This window comes from Nycticebus coucang, chromosome 7 (genome assembly GCF_027406575.1).
Source record: "Nycticebus coucang isolate mNycCou1 chromosome 7, mNycCou1.pri, whole genome shotgun sequence".
In the NCBI taxonomy this organism is placed as follows: domain Eukaryota; kingdom Metazoa; phylum Chordata; class Mammalia; order Primates; family Lorisidae; genus Nycticebus; species Nycticebus coucang.
In genome coordinates, this window is record NC_069786.1 from 3516031 (window position 1) to 3534731 (window position 18701).

At 36.9% G+C, this 18701-nt stretch overlaps 1 protein-coding gene across 2 annotated transcripts in view; it reads left to right on the top strand.

The window, feature by feature from the left end:
* Window positions 1-18701, top strand: part of CSMD1 (CUB and Sushi multiple domains 1) — a 1787407-nt gene that overhangs the window by 1230254 nt on the left and 538452 nt on the right. For both annotated transcript variants that reach the window (XM_053598050.1, XM_053598051.1), the window contains exon 8: window positions 11634-11721. In XM_053598050.1, coding sequence (XP_053454025.1) covers window positions 11634-11721 — 88 coding nt within the window. The remainder of the gene's footprint in view (window positions 1-11633; window positions 11722-18701) is intronic.

An 18701-nucleotide genomic window follows, 5' to 3' on the forward strand; every position in this document is an offset into this window, starting at 1 on the left:
ACAGTATCCCCAAGCACATACCCTAGAACGGGTTGTCACTCATCCAAAGGTCATGCCCAGAGTGGGAATATTGCTGGGAAGGGATCTTAACCAGGATGTGTGCTGTATAACAACATTCCTGATTGCTATGCAACTAAAAACATATGTCATCTCCCAGAAGGTTTAAATGGTTAGAGTTCATCTCAAAATGGATCCAGCTGAAACATGTCTATAGATCTCTAAAGAAAAAAGCATCCCTGATGAAAATAGGCAATAATAATAAACCACAAGAGCCACTGCACTAAAAAGTGCAAATTTATTTAAATGGATTTTATTTTTGATCACTTATTCTAAATATAAACCCACATTTAACTCAAAATGACAACTTACACAGAGATTTAACATTCAAGTCAATTCATAACTTTCATTCTCTGAAGGTGGATTATCTCCTCTGTGGAAAGCCTTTGAATCTATTTTTTTTCTTTTTTACTGAAAGAAAATTGCTACCAGATGGTTTGAACTAAAGTCTCACGGTTCGAACCATATGGCTTCCCATGTGTACACTCGGTTGAGAATATAAATGAAAAACACCTTTTTATTCCCTCCCCTTTTTGATGTTCTGTGTCTCTGTTCATTATTAAATAAATCTTATAAAATAAATGTGACTAGTAAAAATTTAGAAAAAGATTTTCTTAATTAAAAGCCTCACTTTTAGATTATAAAGTCCTTTAGCATGGAATGTCTCATTAGGTTAATGCAGCAAATGTAGGAAAAGGAACTTGGATTCTACGTTAACTGGGTCACAACTATGGCCTCAATGTTCTTTGCTTAAAATGGGTTTAATAGTAACAATGTATAGAGTAAATATATGGATTAAATTTAAAAAAACATCTCTAAACGATCCTTGGGTGTCTAGCAAATATTTGTCTGATTTTACAACATCATCTTTTTATTCTTACTACTTTACCTGTAATTATTTCTGATTATTTCACTAGTACAGATGTTATCTCCACTAATATACTCACCTCTATTCCCCTTGGTGATAGGAGTAGTGGTTTATGCTTTCGTATCCTTACTCACTTCCTTCGCTGTGGCACCTCAGATCTGCACTTCAGATGTGTTTTTGGCTACATTGATAAGACTTGTCCTCAAAGAGCGGGGTCATTTGATAGAGAAGCGTAAACCTTGCTGCTCTGCATGGTCACAGTTCTTACGTGAATCTAATGAGGTACCTTGTGAGTCCATGTGCTTTCAAAAAGCTATACATAAACACACTACACACACACATACCCTAAGACACACTTTTTAAATATTATTCATTCAGTCTTTTAGAAACTGTTCAATTTGTATCTGATCATCCAGTTGCCTAATTTTACATCTTGCTCTAGCATTAGTTAATGGTGTGTAATGAACTCATCTATTGAATATGTTCAGTTTTGATTTTTAACTACAAGGTTTTGACTAAAACTTCATATACTTATCACTGTCTATGGCATGTGTAGAATGAACTTATAAAGATATAATTCAACACAATCAGACATTCAATGCTCTGGAGCCCAACAATGCCGCTCTTTTGAAAAGGTTTCTCTGAGGCACTGGGAATTCTGTTTGACATAGATCGATCTTCATGATTCTTTCCAACTTTTAAAGTCCAGTTTTCAGAGGAATTATTTATACATGATGCGGCTAGAATAGGTATTTGGGATTTATGAAGATAATTGTTTGATCGTACATACCTTATTTGTCACCAGGCCTTTTCTGTCACTCTATCACATTAAACACCCATCTGTGTTTCAGAAAATTATCTATATTTAACATTAATCTCTCATCACGTTTTTGTTATCTTCCACCATCTGCAATCCATTCAGGCTTTCTAATTCATTCTGTGCTCTCACAGAATTCCAACTAAGTAACTTTCTTTAGTAAGTAAGTGACTTTGGTGTTATCCTGAAAAAGACACAGAAGATTTTAATTTGACTCGGATGGATACTTCTCATTTTTCTCATATCTTTTTCCATGTGAGAAAAATAGAAAAGGGGAAACACAAGTAGACTTTTCTAAGCCTTAGTGATATGTTTTTGACCAGTTTGGAACCTTCAGAAAAGTGAAATAAAACCAATGCAGGAATACACTACTCTTTCAAAAGAATAATGAGAGCTATTTACCTGGAGGAAACTGCATTAATTTGCCACAGCAAAACTATTTTGCTTGAAGGAATATGGAAGACATTGAGCTGGCAACGGCAGAAAGAAAAATTATGAATGAAGTAACATTCTGCATTAGAGTTTGAAGTCATTAAAACTTGATAGAGTTCAGACAGCCCCTGTGGCTTAAAGGAGTAGGGCGCTGGCCCCATATACTGGAGGTGGCGGGTTCGAACCCGGCCCCAGCCAAAAATTGAAAAAAAAAAAAAAAAGAAAGAAAAAAACTTTATAGAGTTAGTAGATTACTGCTTAATGATTGGAAAATTTACCCAAGCACATAATACAGACTATGGAAACCATTGGATTGGAGAATAAATAGTAGACTTTTTTACAGTGAAAATGTTTGTGTATATGAATTTCTCTCTATATGAATCTTACATAAAAATATGTATATGTATAAAATACAGAGAAAGTTAGACATATGAAATATCATATTTACTAATTTTAACATTTTTTGAGAATATAGTTTTTTGGCATTAAATATATTCCCATTGGTGTACATCCATTATCAGTGTGCATCTTTAGAAAATATTAGTCATACTGAAAATTTTTGTCACATTGAGTTAAAACATCATACCCTTTAACAGTAATTCCACGTTCCTTCTTACCGCCAGCCCCTGACACCACAACTCTACATTTTGACTCTGTTAATTTGACTAGTGTTCATTTTTAACTTCTGCATGTCCGTAGATTTTTAGAGTGAGTCTCTTGTAAGCAACATATAGTTGGATCCTGTTATATTATTTAATTTATTCTGCCAATCTGTGTCTTTTGGCTTGGTAGTGTATTGCTTTACTAAATTGTCATAACAAATTACCACACCACAGATTTGATGGCTTAAACAACAGGAATTCACCTCCTCATAATTGTAGAGGCCAGATGTCTGAGAGGAACACACTGGTGAGCTTGGTTTCTTCTGAGGCCTCTCTCACTCATTGATGTTTATCCTCTTCCTGTTTCTTCACGTGGTCTTTCTTCTGTGTCTTTGTCCATGTCCAAATCTCCTCCTCTTATAAGGCAGTGGTTCTCAACCTGTTTGTTGTGACCCCTTTGTAACAATGAAAGTACATAGGGCGGCGCCTGTGGCTCAGCGGGTAGGGCGCCGGTCCCATATGCCGGAGGTGGCGGGTTCAAACCCAGCCCCGGCCAAATTAAAAAAAAAAAAAAAAAAAAGAAAGTACATTGCGGCATTAGGAAGGTTGAGAAGCACTGTTACAAGATCATCAGTCATATAAAATTAGGACCCACCCTTTTGACTACCCTTTAAGTTAATTACCTCTTCAAATAGCCTATCTCCAATTAAAGTCACATTCTCAGGCACAGGGAGTCAGGGTTGGGATTTCAACATATAAATATATAATGTTTTTAGGAGGAGGGAAATAAATTAGCCTGTAAGAGAGATTTTAATCCATTTGTTAGTTAAAGTAATTACCTATAAGAGAACATTTATTTTTACCATTTTATCATTTCCTTACAGTTTTTTGTCCTTCACTTCCCCCATAATTATTTTTACTTTTTGTTGATTTTCTTTTTAATTATTTTTTATTATTATTAAATCATAGCTGTGTACATTAATGCAATCATGGGGCACCACACACTGCTTTTATAGACCATTTGACATAATTTAATCACACTGGTTAACATAGCCTTCCTGGCATTTTCTTAGTTATTGTGTTAAGAGATTTATATTCTACACTTAGTAAGTTTCACATGTACCCTTGTAAGATGCACTGTAGGTGTGGTCCCACCAATCACCCTCCCTCTGCCCATCCTCTCCCCTCCCTTCCCTCCCTCTCCCCCTTCCCTATATTCTCAGGTTATAACTGGGTTATAGCTTTCATATGAAAGCCATAAATTAGTTTCACAGTAGGGCTGACTACATAGGATATTTTTTCTTCCATTCTTGAGATACTTTACTAAGAATAATATGTTCCAGCTCCATCCATATAAACATGAAAGAACTAAAGTCTCCATCTTTCTTTAAGGCTGCATAATATTCCATGGTGTACATATACCACAATTTATTAATCCATTCATGGATCGATGGGCACTTGGGCTTTTTCCATGACTTAGCAATTATGAATTGGGCTGCAACAAACATTCTGGTGCAATTATCTTTGTTATAATGTGATTTTTGGTCTTCTGGGTATATACCTAGTAGAGGAATTATAGGATTGAATGGCAGGTCTATTTTTAGATCTCTAAGTATTCTGCAAACATCTTTTCAAAAAGGAAGGTATTAGTTTGCATTCACACCGGAAATGTAGAAGTGTTTCCTTTTCTCCACATCCACACCAACATCTCTGGTCTTGGGATTTTGTGATATGGGCTAATCTTACTGGAGTTAGATGATATCTCAAAGTAGTTTTGATTTGCATTTCTCTGATGATTAAGGATGATGAGCAATTTTTTAAAAGTCTAAAAGTCTGTTGGCCATGCACCTGTCTTCTTCAGAGAAGTTTCTCTTCAATTCCCTTCCCCAGACTGAGATGGGATCACTTATTCTTTTCTTGCTAATACGTTTGAGTTATCTGTGGATTCTGGTTATTAAACCTTTGTCGGAGACATAACCTGCAAATATCTTCTCCCATTCAAAGGGCTGTCTGTTTGCTTTACTTACTGTGTTCTTGGCTGTGCAGAAGCTTTTTAGTTTGATCAGGTCCCAGTAGTGTATTTTTGAAGCAACTTCAATTGCCCAGGGGTTACTCCTCATAAAATATTTGCCCAGATTGATTTCTTCAATGATTTCCCTCCACTTTCTTCTAGTATTTTTACAGTTTCATGTCTTAAGTTTAAATCCAGTGAGAGTCTATCTTAGTTAATGATGTAAGGTGTGGGTCCAGTTTCTGTCTGTCAAAGATCAAATAACAATAAGTAGCTGGGTTTATCTCTTGGTTCTCTATTCTGTTCCATACATCTACCTCTCGGTTTTTGTGCCAGTACCATGCCATTTTGATCACTATCTATTTATAATATAGTCTGAGGTCCTGTTCCTCCTGCATTGTTTTTATTTCTGATTAATGTCTTGGCTATTTGAGTTTTATTCTTATTGTATTTAAAATGAAGTATTATTTTTTCAAGATCTTTAAAGTATGGCAGTGGAGCTTTAATAGGAATTGCATTAAAGTTGTATATTGTTGGGGTAGAATGAACATCTTAACAATGTTGATGAGCATGCCATGAGCATGGTATTTCTTTCCATTTGTTAACATTTTTTCCATTTCCATGCTTTTCCATTTGTTAACATTTTCAGCTATTTCTTTTCTTAGAGTTTCATACTTCTCTTTATAGAGATCTTTCATGTCCTTTGTTAGATAAACTCCCAAATATTTCATCTTCTTTGGCACCACTGTGAATGGAATAGAGTCCTTAATTGTTTTTTCAGCTTGACTATTGTTGGTATATATAAAGGCTACCGATTTATGAATGTTGATTTTGTAACCTGACACGCTGCTCTATTCCTTGATCACCTCTAAGAGTTTTGTAGTAGAATCCCTGGTGTTTTCCAGATATACAATCATATCATCTGTGAAGAGCGAAAGTTTGATCTCTTCTGACCATATATGGATACCCTTGATGGCCTTTTCTTCCCTAATTGTAATGGCTAAAACTTCCATTACAATGTGAAAGAGCAGTGGAGACAATGGGCAACCTTGTCTGGTTCCTGATCTGAGTGGAAATGATTCCAATTTAACTCCATTCAATACGATATTGGCCATGGGTTTGCTATAGATGGCCTCTACCAGTTTAAGAAATGTGGCTCAGTGAGTAGGGCGCCAGCCCCATATGCCGAGGGTGGTGGGTTCAAACCCAGCCCCAGCCAAACTGAAACCAAAAAATAGCCGGGCGTTGTGGCGGGTGCCTGTAGTCCCAGCTGCTTGGGAGGCTGAGGCAAGAGAATCGCGTAAGCCCAAGAGTTAGAGGTTGCTGTGAGCCGTGTGACGCCACGGCACTCTACCCGAGGGCGGTACAGTGAGACTCTGTCTCTACAAAAAAAAAAAAAAAAAAAAAAAAGAAATGTTCCTTCTATACCCATTTTCTTAAGTGTTCTGATCATGAAGGGATGCTGGATATTATCAAAAGCTTTTTCTGCATCAATTGAGAGAATCATATGATCTTTGTTTTTTTAATGTGTTTATGTGCTGAATTATATTTATAGATTTATGTATACTGAACCAGCCTTGAGACCCTGGGATAAAATTGACTTGGTCATGATGTATAATTTTTTTGATGTGTTGCTGGATTCTGTTTGTTAGGATCTTGTTGAATATTTTTGCATCTTTATTCATTAGTGATTTTGGTCTATAAATTTTCTTTTCTTGTTGGGTCTTTTCCTGGTTTGGGGATCAAAGTGATGTTTGCTTCATAGAACATGTTCAGTAGTCTTCCTTATTTTTCTACATTTTGGAATAGGCTAAGTAATATAGGTACTAATTCCTCTTTAAAGGTTTGATAGAATTCTGACGTGAAGCCATCTGGTCCTGGGCTTTTCTTTTTAGGGAGGTTTTGTATGGTTGATGCTATTTCCAAACTTGATATGGGCCGATTCAACATTTCCACTTGATTCTGGCTAAGTCTTGGGAGGTGACGTGCTTCCAAGTATTGGTCAATTTCCTTTAGATTTTCATATTTCTGAGAATAAAGTTTCTTGTAATATTCATTAAGGATTTTTTGAATATCTGAGGATTCTGTTGTTATTTTGTCTTTGTCATTTCTGATTGATGAGATTAGAGATTTTACACTTTTTTTCCTGATTAGGTTGGCCAAAGGTTTATCTATTTTATTGACCTTTTCAAAAAACCAACTTTTTGATTTATTGATCTTTTGTATAATCTTTTGTTTTCAATTTCATTTAATTCTGCTCTAATTTTGGTTATTTCTATTCTTCTATTGGGTTTGTGGTTGGAATGTTCTTCCTTTTTCAGTTGCTTGAGATGTCTCATTAAATTGTTAACTTCCTCTCTTTCCGTTCTCTTGAGGAAGGCTTGCAGAGCTATAAATTTCCCTCTTAGAACTGCCTTTGCGGTGTCCCAGAGGTTCTGATAGTTCATGTCTTCATTGTTGTTTTGTTCCAAAAAATTGGCGATTTCTTTCTTAATCTCATCTCTGACCCAGCTATCATTCAGCATAAGGTTATTTAACTTCCATGTTTTTGTATGAGTTTGCAGATTCCTGTTGTTACTCAGCTCAAGTGTTGTTCCATTGTGGTCCAAGAAGATGCATGGAATAATTTCTATTCCTTTAAATTTACTGAGGTTAGGACTTGTGACCTAAGATGTGATCGATTTTGGAGTAAGTTCCATGGGCTGATGAGAAATATGTGTATTCAGTTTTGTTGGGATGAAATGTTCTGTAGATGTCTGCTAAATCCAAATGTTGGATGGTTAGATTTATATCTAAGATTTCTTTGCTCAGCTTCTTATTGGAGGATCGATCCAACACTGCCAAATGAGTGTTAAAATCTCTGACTATTATGGAGCTGGTGGAAAACAAGTTGCTCATGTCTGTTATAGTTTGTTTTATAAATTGAGGTGCATTCTGGTTGGGTGCATAAATACTAATAATTGAAATCTCATCATATTGAGTATTACTCTTAACAAATATGAAGTGACCATTCTTATCCTTCCTTACTTTTGTTGGTTTAAAGCCTATTGTATCTGTGAATAGAATTGCAACTCCTACTTTTTTCTGATTTCCATTTGCCTGAAATATGGCCGACCATCCTGTCTCCCTGAGTCTACATTTATCTTTTAAGGTAAGATGAGATTCTTGTATGCAAGAAATATCTGGCTTGAGTTTTTATATCCATTCAGCCAACCTGCGCCTCTTTAGAGGGCAGTTTAAGCCATTCACATTAATGGAAAATATTGGTAAGTCTGGTAAAATTTTGGGTATCGAGTCTTTTGAAAGTCCAGTGGACATTTTTAATCCTTTTGCCACTGTGGAAGTTGGAGTTTGATCAAAAGTTTCTGAGTGATTTTACTTTTGTGGTACAGGAGTGGGCTGGTCATTATGGAGTATAGGTCTAAGAATATACTAAAGAGCTTGTTTGGTTATGGCAAATTTCTTCACATGTAAATGTCATTAAAGTATTTAATTTCTCCAACATAAATGAATCTCAATTTAGCTGGATACAGGATCCGGGGTGAAAGTTATTTTGTTTTAGGAGATTAAAAGTCGATAACCACCCTCTCCTGGCTTGAAAGGTTTCAGCAGAGAGATCTGCTGTCATTCCAATATTCTTTCCTTTGTAGGTTATGTTTTTCTTACATCTGGATGCTTTCAGAATTTTCTCCTTCATATTAACTTTAGTGAAGTTAATCATGATGTGCCTGGGGGATGTCTTATTACACTTGAGTCATACTGGGGTTCTGAAACTGTCTGCTATCTGAATTTCAAATTCTCTTGGCATGTCCGGAAAATTCTTTTTCATAATTTCATGGATGAGAGCCTCTGTGCCTTGTGAAGTCACTTCATTGCTTTCAGGGATTCCAATGAGGCAGATATTAGCCTTTTTTTACTCATCCCAGACCTAACTGAAAGAATGTTCGGTTTTTGCTCTCCATTTCTCGTCCTCTTTGAGAGCTTGGGAGCATTCAAAAGCCTTGTCTTCAATGTCAGAAATCCTTTCTTCTGCTTGCTCCACTCTGTTACTGAGGGATTCTACTGTATTTTTCAGATCTTTGAGGGCTGCAAATTCTTGCTTCAATGTGTCAAAATCTTTGGTGGTTTTGTCTTTAAATTTGTTGAATTCTCGAGACAACTTTTGAATTGCTCTTTGAATTTCTAATTCCAACTTTGGAATTGCTCCTCGAATTTCTAATTTCCAAATTTTCCTCCATTCTATTGATCTTTTTTGCAATCCAAATTCTGAATTCAATTTCTGACATCTCAGCCATCTGTTTATGAATGGGATCTTCAGTTACATCTGCCATATCTTTCCTTGTGTTTTGGGGGGGGGGGGTTGATCTACTCTGGTTATTCATGTTACCAAAGTTTTTCCACTGATTGCACCCCATGATTATTATTTTACACCATTTGACTAATTGAGTAAATAAAGAAAAGTTGGGTTCAGGGCTCCAGGAGTAGTGATTAACCAGCCCTTTGCCCAAAAGGTGGGACTGGTGTCTGTACTTTTTTCCCTGGAACTTTGCTGAGGACCTATACAGTGCTCTGGCCTGAGAAACTGGGGACCTACTTCGTGTGGTGGGGCTAAGTGGCTCTGTCTTTTTTTCAGCTAGTCTCTGTCCGACCCTAGTGTAACAGTTACTCTGGGTTGAAGTCTCAGCTGTGGAGAAATACCAGCAACTAAGTTACCCCGCCCCCCACAGGCAACAATTGGAAAGTAAAATCAAACCTTCCTACAACCATATACCCAGGGCACCGAGAAGTCCTCGGGTGATTGGCTCAGTTCAAAAGTTCCAAATCAATTCTCTCAGTCTGCATCTGTCTCAATTGGGAGAGTTTAAAAGGTCTCTGGCAACTAGACTGCAGGGGTCTGCTGACAACTGAAATATGACTTGCTCCAGAGGACCCACCCAGCAAATAGATTAATCTGGGAGGTTGATGCCTCCTTCTCCACCTTGCACCTCTGTCACACCCAGTCTCTGATAACCCCGCAGGGCTGTGACCCAGTTGCCTCCAATGAGCAGAAACTCTAGGGGTTTGCACCTGTCTAAATCACAAAGAAATCTATGTCTCCTCAGCCTGGCTGCTGTTCTCTGCTACTATCCACCAGAAGGAGGTGATGCCTGACAAGCTAGGGTGCTTGATGGAGGCTGGGGGGTGTTCACTCAGTTCCAGCCCTGCCCCTGATTGATGTTACTGACAGAACAGAACAACTTTGTGGAGTTTTATTCTGTCCAGGCTAAATTCTCCTGCAGAAAAGCTGTTTTGAGTTCACAGAACTTGTACCTCAGGCTCTGTCATTACTGCTGCAGGTTTATATTCGCAGCATGGTTAGTTGTCATTTCTAGCTTCCTGCCCTCCTTTTTCTAGGCTGATGATCCCCTGAGGGCAGGGTGTGTCTTAGGCTCAGTAAAACAGTCCTCTGGGTCAGCCCCGCCCTGGGAGTCTGCCGGCTCTGTGTATGCATTTTTAGTCCCTCTTGGCCAGTACCACCTCAGGCAATCCCTTTACTCATGAGGCCTGCATTTCCATCCCAGATCTGTTCTGCCGGTGGTTGCTACCTGAGAAGATGTCCAGCCTCCTCTGGTTGCCCAGAAAGACAGGGGATATGACTCCAGAATATCCAGGGGTGAGCCCTATTGTTGCCAAAAACGGCTACTGCTCTGCAACTTGGGGCACTGCCGCTCTGGCATGGTTCCCTGTCAGCCGACGGTCCTCTCTTCACTCCTGTGCCACAGAATCAGCACTGGCCAGCAGTAGTACATGCCCTGTCCACACCTCTCAAGAAAACACCTAAGAATCTGGACTCCCGGGGGCAGGCCTCCAGATCTCAGAGTGAGAGTGGAGGGGAGTGCTGGGAGCTCAGAATTGCAGGTAGAGAATATATACAGTTTTACACAGTTTTATGCCTGGCAGGAGAGCACCATGGCACCCTAGTAGGGGAAGTAGGTCACGTTTTCAGAGGGTCTCTCCTGTGGAGTGTAATGGGAGGACTTTTGCACTCTGCTCATTTTTTTATGGGGTACTCCAACCCGTTCTCATGGGGGATGGGACTCCCGTACACTCAGTGATGGATTTTGTACCTTTTGTTTGTATCTTTGGGGTTTCAGCTTGCCTCAGCAGGGGTTGATGTACATTTTTCAACCTTCTCTCTTGGCACAGCTCTAATTCGCCAGGTTACATGATAAATTTCTGTCCTTTAACTCTCCTTCTGGATGGAAGCCTCTGTGGAAAGCTGGCTTCAGTCAGCCATCTTGTCTCCGCCACCCAACAAATGAGGTTTCTTAAAATTAAATTTTGATCTTTTTAATAGAGAGTTCAAACCAAAAAACTGTTGTCTTCATTTCTCTGGGAAATAATTATTTGATTTTTACTACTAAGTATAAATACTTGTTTGAATGTAACTTAGCTGCCTTACTTCTTAAAGAAACCATATTTTAAGGCTAGGCACAGTGGCTCATGCTTGTAATCTCAGCACTCTGAGAGGCTGAGACGGGCAGATCGCCTGAGCTCAACAGTTTGAGACCAGTCTGACTAGAGCCAGACCCTGTCTCTAAAAATAGCTGGACATTGAGTGGGCGCCTGTAGTCCCAGCTACTCAGGAGGCTGAGACAAGAGAATTGCTTGAGCCCAAGAGTCAGAGATTGCTGTCAGCTATGATGCCATGGCACTCTACCAGCGACAAAGTGAGACTGTCTCAAAAAAAAAAATCACATTTTAATTAATGATAATAAATAACTGAGTCAGTCTAGAATAAATTTATTCTCTGGATATTTCCTGAACAGCTACACAACATTTTAATCATATTTCTTTCTATTACAGTGAGCCAAGGAGGTGTTGCTTTGGTCTCTGACATGTGTCCAGATCCTGGGATTCCAGAAAATGGCAGAAGAGCAGGTTCTGACTTCAGGTAGGAGATAAAGTAGTCATGGGGAAAGAATTCAATTTTTGACACATACATAATTTCACTTTGCCATTATTGTTTAACTTGTTTGTCATTTTGATGAAAAGGTACAGCTTCTCAATTATTATGCTGCTATATTATTTGTAGACTCCTCAAACATGCTGAAAAATAGAGTTGAAGTTGTTCACTCTGAGCCAATAATAAAAATTTAACTCTAAATACATACTGTCAAAAATTACCTTCAAGATCTTTTCCTTTTTTTCATCTGTTACCATTTCACATGCTAATGTTTTTAATGTTTGAAAAATAGAGGGGTCAAAATTTAATCATAGCCTTTTCATTATTTTATTAAATAAACTGTAGCAGTGATGAAGGTTAGTGGCAGCCACTGTAGTTTATGCAGAACACGTTGTGAACCATATTTCCAGGATTATGGTGAACAAAAGCTTCTTGTCTGTTGCTATATTATGAATGTGATAGTGATTTTAATCATCGCATCACTCTGCATTTTTACATTTCTTTCAATTAGTTAAATAAACTGAAAAATTTTCCACCTTACCAGATGGATTCTGGTATTAGGAGTGGCTGAAAAACCAAACACTAAAGTGAAGCAGGAGATGTTTTTTCCTCCTTAAAATCTCACTATTTTTGGGAAAAACACACAAAAGATAGGGGCAGAGAATTAAGGCCAGAAAGCTAAACATTGGAGAAAATTAGTGCTACTAGTAGAGGGGTAAGAATGAGTATTATTCAGGGAAACTTCAGTAGTAATGTTGAGTTCTCCAGAGAGAGTATCTTGTGAACAGCTATCAACAATACCAGTTGGGCATGTGGATGTACCAGCTGATAATACCTGACCCAGTATTTAGTCAAGCAAATAAGCTAATGGGGAAAAATTCTGGTTCTCCATTATCATATAAAATAGTGGTCATATGAAGGCATTCAGGAATTGTATCTCTTTTTAAAACAAAGCAAGCAGAGAAAACTGTAAATCCTTCATAGCGAGTTCCATTCTGTGTATTACTGTGAAGTATGGTTATCTCTGAAATCCTTCCTGGGCATCTAGAAACTTATTTGGTCTGTGTCGTACAGCTCAATTTTAAAACACAGTGAATCAAATTTTATTTGGCACAACTAAATTTTTCACATTGCAAATCCTGGTACAGAGAGACGAAGAAAATGCTTAAGCTTCAAAAGTTAACAGAGAAGTTATAAGAACATTTGGTTCCAGTATCTATTTAGCACAAAAGTGATAAGAAACATTTTGTAGCCTCTTGGTTGAATATGCTGAAGCTGACTTCACTTTGTTCTTAGCCTTATCTCTGAAGAGGAGGTTTAACATCAGTATAAGCATAAAGCGTGAGGGCTGTGGGGTTCTAGCTGGGGTGGAGATCAAGGTGAAACCAGGCTGCACAGACATATGTCCAATGGAGCATGCCACGTAGAACCTTCTCTCAGAGAAAATTATCCCTCACTGCCTCAGTTTTTTGGGGGGAATCTCTTTGTTGTTTTCATGTTGCCAAGTTTGTGGCAATGACAATAAAATAATACAACATCTGGTAAAATTATTTCCAAGATTAAATTTTCCATTAAATACAAATGCAAGATACTATTTTTATCACATATGTGTGTGGGGTGTGTGTGTGCATACAAACATACCCAAAACTGTGATGAGGTTGTCTTAGTAACAGTTTTAGATGTCATCGGATTGTCTCCTATTACATACACTAGATCTAATATCATCTAATAAATGATATTGTCATTGACAAATAGTTTTAATTTTTGCTTTCCAATCTGAATGCCTTTTATTTCTTTTTCTTCCATGAAATTACTGGCTAGAAGTGATAACACATGATTAAATAGAAATTGTGAAACATCCTTGTCTTATTCCTAAGCATAGGTGGAACCCATTCTGACGTTCATCATAAGAATGAGCTTACACGTAGATAATTACAAGTAGATATTTCATAGATGTCCTTTAACACTCTGAGGAAGTTTCCTTCTATTTTTAATTTTTAATATTTTTTAATCAGAAATGGATATAGAATTTTTTCAAAAACTATTTTTTATACCTATTGGAATAATCTTTTGTTTGTTTACTTGTATGTAAACATGTATGATCTATTATGTTTAGTTTGTTAATATAATGAAGTAATTAATTTCTTCCATGTTAATAATCAATTACATTCTAAGACAAAATTAATTTGGCTAAGATATATTATTTCTTTTATAAACTATTGGATTTGACTTGTTAAAATTCTTTTTACATTTTTGCAGTATGTTCATAAGCAACATTGGACTACAGTCTTTTCTTATAAAGACTTTGGATTTTGCTATCAGAGTAATAATGGTCTCATAAAATTAATAGAAAGGTATTTTCTCCTCTGGAATATACTAAAAGGGTTTGTGTATAATTGGTAATATTTTTTTCCAAAATGTTTTGAATAATTCACCAGTGAAGCCATCTGCAACTGAAATTTTTTTATGAGGAACTTTTTAAACTAGAAATTTAACGTCTTTTCTACTTACAGGCTAGTGCAGGTTGTCTATTCGTACTTGAGCATACTTTGATATATGTACCTTTCAAGAAATTTTAAAATTTCATTTGAGTTAATAAAAAATCTAATCTAAGTTGTCCAATGCATTAGCGTAAATCTATTCATAATATCCCTTTATCATCCTTTAAATCAGTAGTGATGTCATAGCTCAAAATCTTAATATTCATAATTTTTAATTTACATAATTAACCTGCCAATAACTTGCAATGTTATTGATTTTTTAAAATTAAAACACACATTTACTTTCACTGAAATGTTATCTATCATTTTATATGTGTTTGGTTTCATTAATTTTTGCTCTGATAATTTGTTGTTTTTTTCTTCTGCTTATTATGGTTTTTTTTTTCCTAGTTTCTCAAGGTTGAAGCTGAGATCCACAATTTATGATGTTTCTCTTCTCTAATATGGGCATTTAATGATAAAAATTTTCTATTAAGTATTATTAGACAACATCCCATCAGTTTTGATATGTTATGTTTTATTTTCATGCAGGTCAAAATACATTCTATTTACCCTTGTGATTACATTTTTGTTTTATAATTTATATAAAAGTTTCCACATACCTGAGAATTTTTTTAAGGATCTTTATAGTCAGAGCGCATATTTTATATAATTCAAATTCCTTTAAAGGTACTGATACTTGCTTCAAGCCCCAGAACATGCTCTTTCTTGGCAAATATTCCACGTGCATTTGAAAAGAACAGGCATTCTGCTGTTGCTGGGTGGAGTGTTCTGTAAATGTTGGGTGGGGTAGGTTGGTCGATCGTGTTGTTCAAGACTTTGAAATCCTTACTGATTAGTATGTGTTAAACACATATTTGTGTTTCTATCATCTTGTGAATTTGTGAGGTTCTGAAGGAAAGGGAAGTGGTCTTATTTGTCTCATTTTTTTCATTACTGGTCCCAATATGTGGTAGATTCTTTTTCTGTTGAATTGGAATTAATTGAATCTAACAAGCTTGTCCCTAGTGTTGGGTAATCCTAGCTACATTAGTGCTTTGCTAAGCAAATTAAGTTGACCACTGCTGGTCAGAGAACAGATTGACAATTTTTTTTTTTTATTAAATCATTTGTACATAGATCATGAATACTTTTATGCCATTATGGGATTCAATGTGTTGATTCTTTGTACAAATTGGAGCGCTTACATCCTACTAATCAACATAGCCTTCACCGCATTTACCCAATTACAGCATTAAGACATTTGTGTTCTACACCTGATAGATGCAACTTGTACTTGCAATGTGCTCCATAGGTGTGGTCCCCCTACTAACCATCCCTCTATCAACCCACTCCCCTCCCTTCCCCTCTCTCTACCCTTCCCACCTTCATCCTAGGCTATAGTTGTGTTTCATTTTTCATATGCAAGTGTGAGTGATTATAAATTGGTTTCACAGTAGTAGTGAGTGCTGGGTGAATTGGCTGGTGACAATTTTTCTTTAGAAAAATATGACCTAGGCTCAAAAAGTAATTTGGTCAGGACAGGTGTACTGGTAGAACGGTGATGGGTAAAAACTAACTATTTAATTTACATCATTGATATGCACATGTTGTTATCCATGCTAGTAGCTTCCGTGTTTAGCACTTCTTATCTCTCAAGGATCTTATTTTTCTTTCATTTTATTCTTCACAAATGCTTTATGAAATTAAGGGGTGTCAAATGGAATTAATTGTCATCAAATGGAAAAAGAAACTGAGGTACATAAAGGAAAAAAATCTATAATTGGTAGGAAGTAGAAACCAATTCATAGACCAAGTATTCAGATAAACTACTTCTCATTTCCACAATTAGTTATGTTCCTTTCCTCAACACCTTACTGACTTAATTTACAGTTCTCACAATAGTGCTGCAATGGTTTTATTACTTCTCCACCGTAGGCTGATTTTGGTGACATCCAGTCCTCTGCTTCTCATTACTGGAAAATGTAAATAATTGCAATTACAGGTAGTATACAAACCAGGGAATCAATGTGGTGTTCTTTTCTTTAAGCTATGCTTTTTATTAAGTTTTGTTATTTAATTATGTTTTACATCCTGAAGGAATGAGGGAAACACAGGTGCATCAAGGCCCCTGCAGGCTTTACCCTTTGTGGAGTCCAAGGGTATTAATGTGAGAACCTTGTTTTCTCACTTGATGGAGAGAAGAGTGGAGAGGTATCTGGAGGATTCTGCTTATCACTCTCCTGTAATCCACATGTCTTTTGGTTTGTTGATTCTTTTTCTTAGTTTCCTGTTTTGTTTTGTTTTTTCTAAATTTGTTGTCATGGAAAAGTCAACATTATTTACCAAGTTAGAGCAGATGCACACCCTGAAACCTTTAGATCCCACATAATGTTGGTTCTCGCTCGTAGATCTACTTTATTTCTGTGATTTTGTTTGCTCTCCATGATTTGTTGTTGTCTTCTGTCCTCTTGACAATGATGAGAGGGTTGTCACTGTACACCAAGCATGGATAGCACAGACCCTGCCATGATTCGAGCCTTCACCTCTCCGGGCATCTGCTCGGCGCCTCTCCTGTGCTGTGTGAAGTGGACCTTTCCTGCCCACCTGCTCTCCCTCTGACCTTCTCTTTTACTTCCCAGGGCTGACCATTTTAGAAAATTATACGCATGTGTATGTCTGCAATTGTATTTTAATAAACATGGTATTATCCACCACCTCTCTCCCCCTGAAAGAGTGTAAGTCTCACAAAGAACAGAACTTTGTTTTATTCATAGGCACATTTCTAGTCCTGCAATGGCACTTGCCTCACCATGAGCATTCAGTTTTTATTAGTTAAATAATTTAATGTCACTATATATAAGGAGTGTATTTACATTTACATGTTGTAAGGCAATGACAAATGCATATTGGATGTGCCTATTTTGATTTACAGGTAAATTTTCAGCAATATAATTTTTTTATGAGTTGTGATTCTATTTTAATTAAATACTTTAAGTTTTTTTAATATCTTTTTTTTATTGTTGGGGATTCATTGAGGGTACAAGAAACCAGGTTACACTGATTGCATTTGTTAGATAAAGTCCCTCTTTCAGCAATATAATTATTCCTAGTAAGAGAGCTACTATTTCTTTACTGAATGCAGAGGACACAGAGCCCCCTCAATGGCTAGATAGTGTGTGTATATTGTTGCTTATTTTAATAACAAGAAAGAAACGTGTGTGCTGTTATTACTGTTATTAAGAAAGAGATCACTGGATTATTCAGCCTACTTTTTATCATCAATTAAAAACTCATATTGTAAAAGTTAGAATCAAGTCCATATTTGAGATTTTGTTAAACAAAATTTGAAAACTACTGTGGAAGCAGTAGGGAACTTTAAAAATACTCAAGGTCCCTGAAACAGCCTAAATGCCCACCAACCCAGGAATGGATTAACAAGCTGTGGTATATGTATACCATGGAATACTATTCAGCCATTAAAAAAAATGGAGACTTTACATCCTTCGTATTAACCTGGATGGAAGTGGAAGACATTATTCTTAGTAAAGCATCAGAAGAATGGAGAAGCATGAATCCTATGTACTCAATCTTGATATGAGGACAATTAATGACAATTAAGGTCATGGGGGGGAAGCAGAAAGAGGGATGGAGGGAGTGGGGTGGGGCCTTAGTGTGTGTCACACTTTATGGGGGCAAGACATGATCCAAGAGGGACTTTACCTAACAATTGTAATCAGTGTAACTGGCTTATTGTACCCTCAATGAATCCCCAACAATAAAAAAAAAAAAAAAATACTCAAGGTCAGTTTCTTTTGGAAAATTATTTCTTCCTTTCGACATAATCTGTGTTCCGTTGGTGTTCTTAAATGGAGGTCAAAGAACTGTCTTTTAATTATTTTTGAAACTCAAGGATCATTTTACTTCTCAAACGAGCGTTTGTTTCTGTAGACGATTTCTTTCCTACTTGACTGCGTTAGTGAGAAGAGCAAGGTGCAGGAGGACGGAAGGGATGGCCATCCAGTCCAGGTCCACCACATGAACAGATCAGGGGCCTGTTCTTCAGGTCAGGGTGTGTAGACCTTTCTTTACATTCTGCACTTGTGTCCACCACAGCAAAGTCCCCAATGTGATCCAAAGTGTTTTTACAATTTGAAAAAAATTGAAGGGCATAACCTATTTCTACGCCCTTAAGCGAAGGCAGACGTGCTTGTATCTAAAGAAGATTTACTGTCAGGAAGGCACTGAGTAGTGGAGAAAAAATATGTACCAATGATTACTGCTCTTTCAAAGAACCTCAACCATATTTTTAAGAACTACTAAAAGAAATACCACAACCAATATTTTCTTTTCTATGCCTTTAAAAAGTCTTTAAAAAGGGCACACTGTGAATGTTCCAAATCTCATTTATCTTGGCTAAACCGAGAAATAATCCACCAAGTGGGACTCAGCTCTCCACCTCTCTTCCACAGTCTTTATGTTTAATTT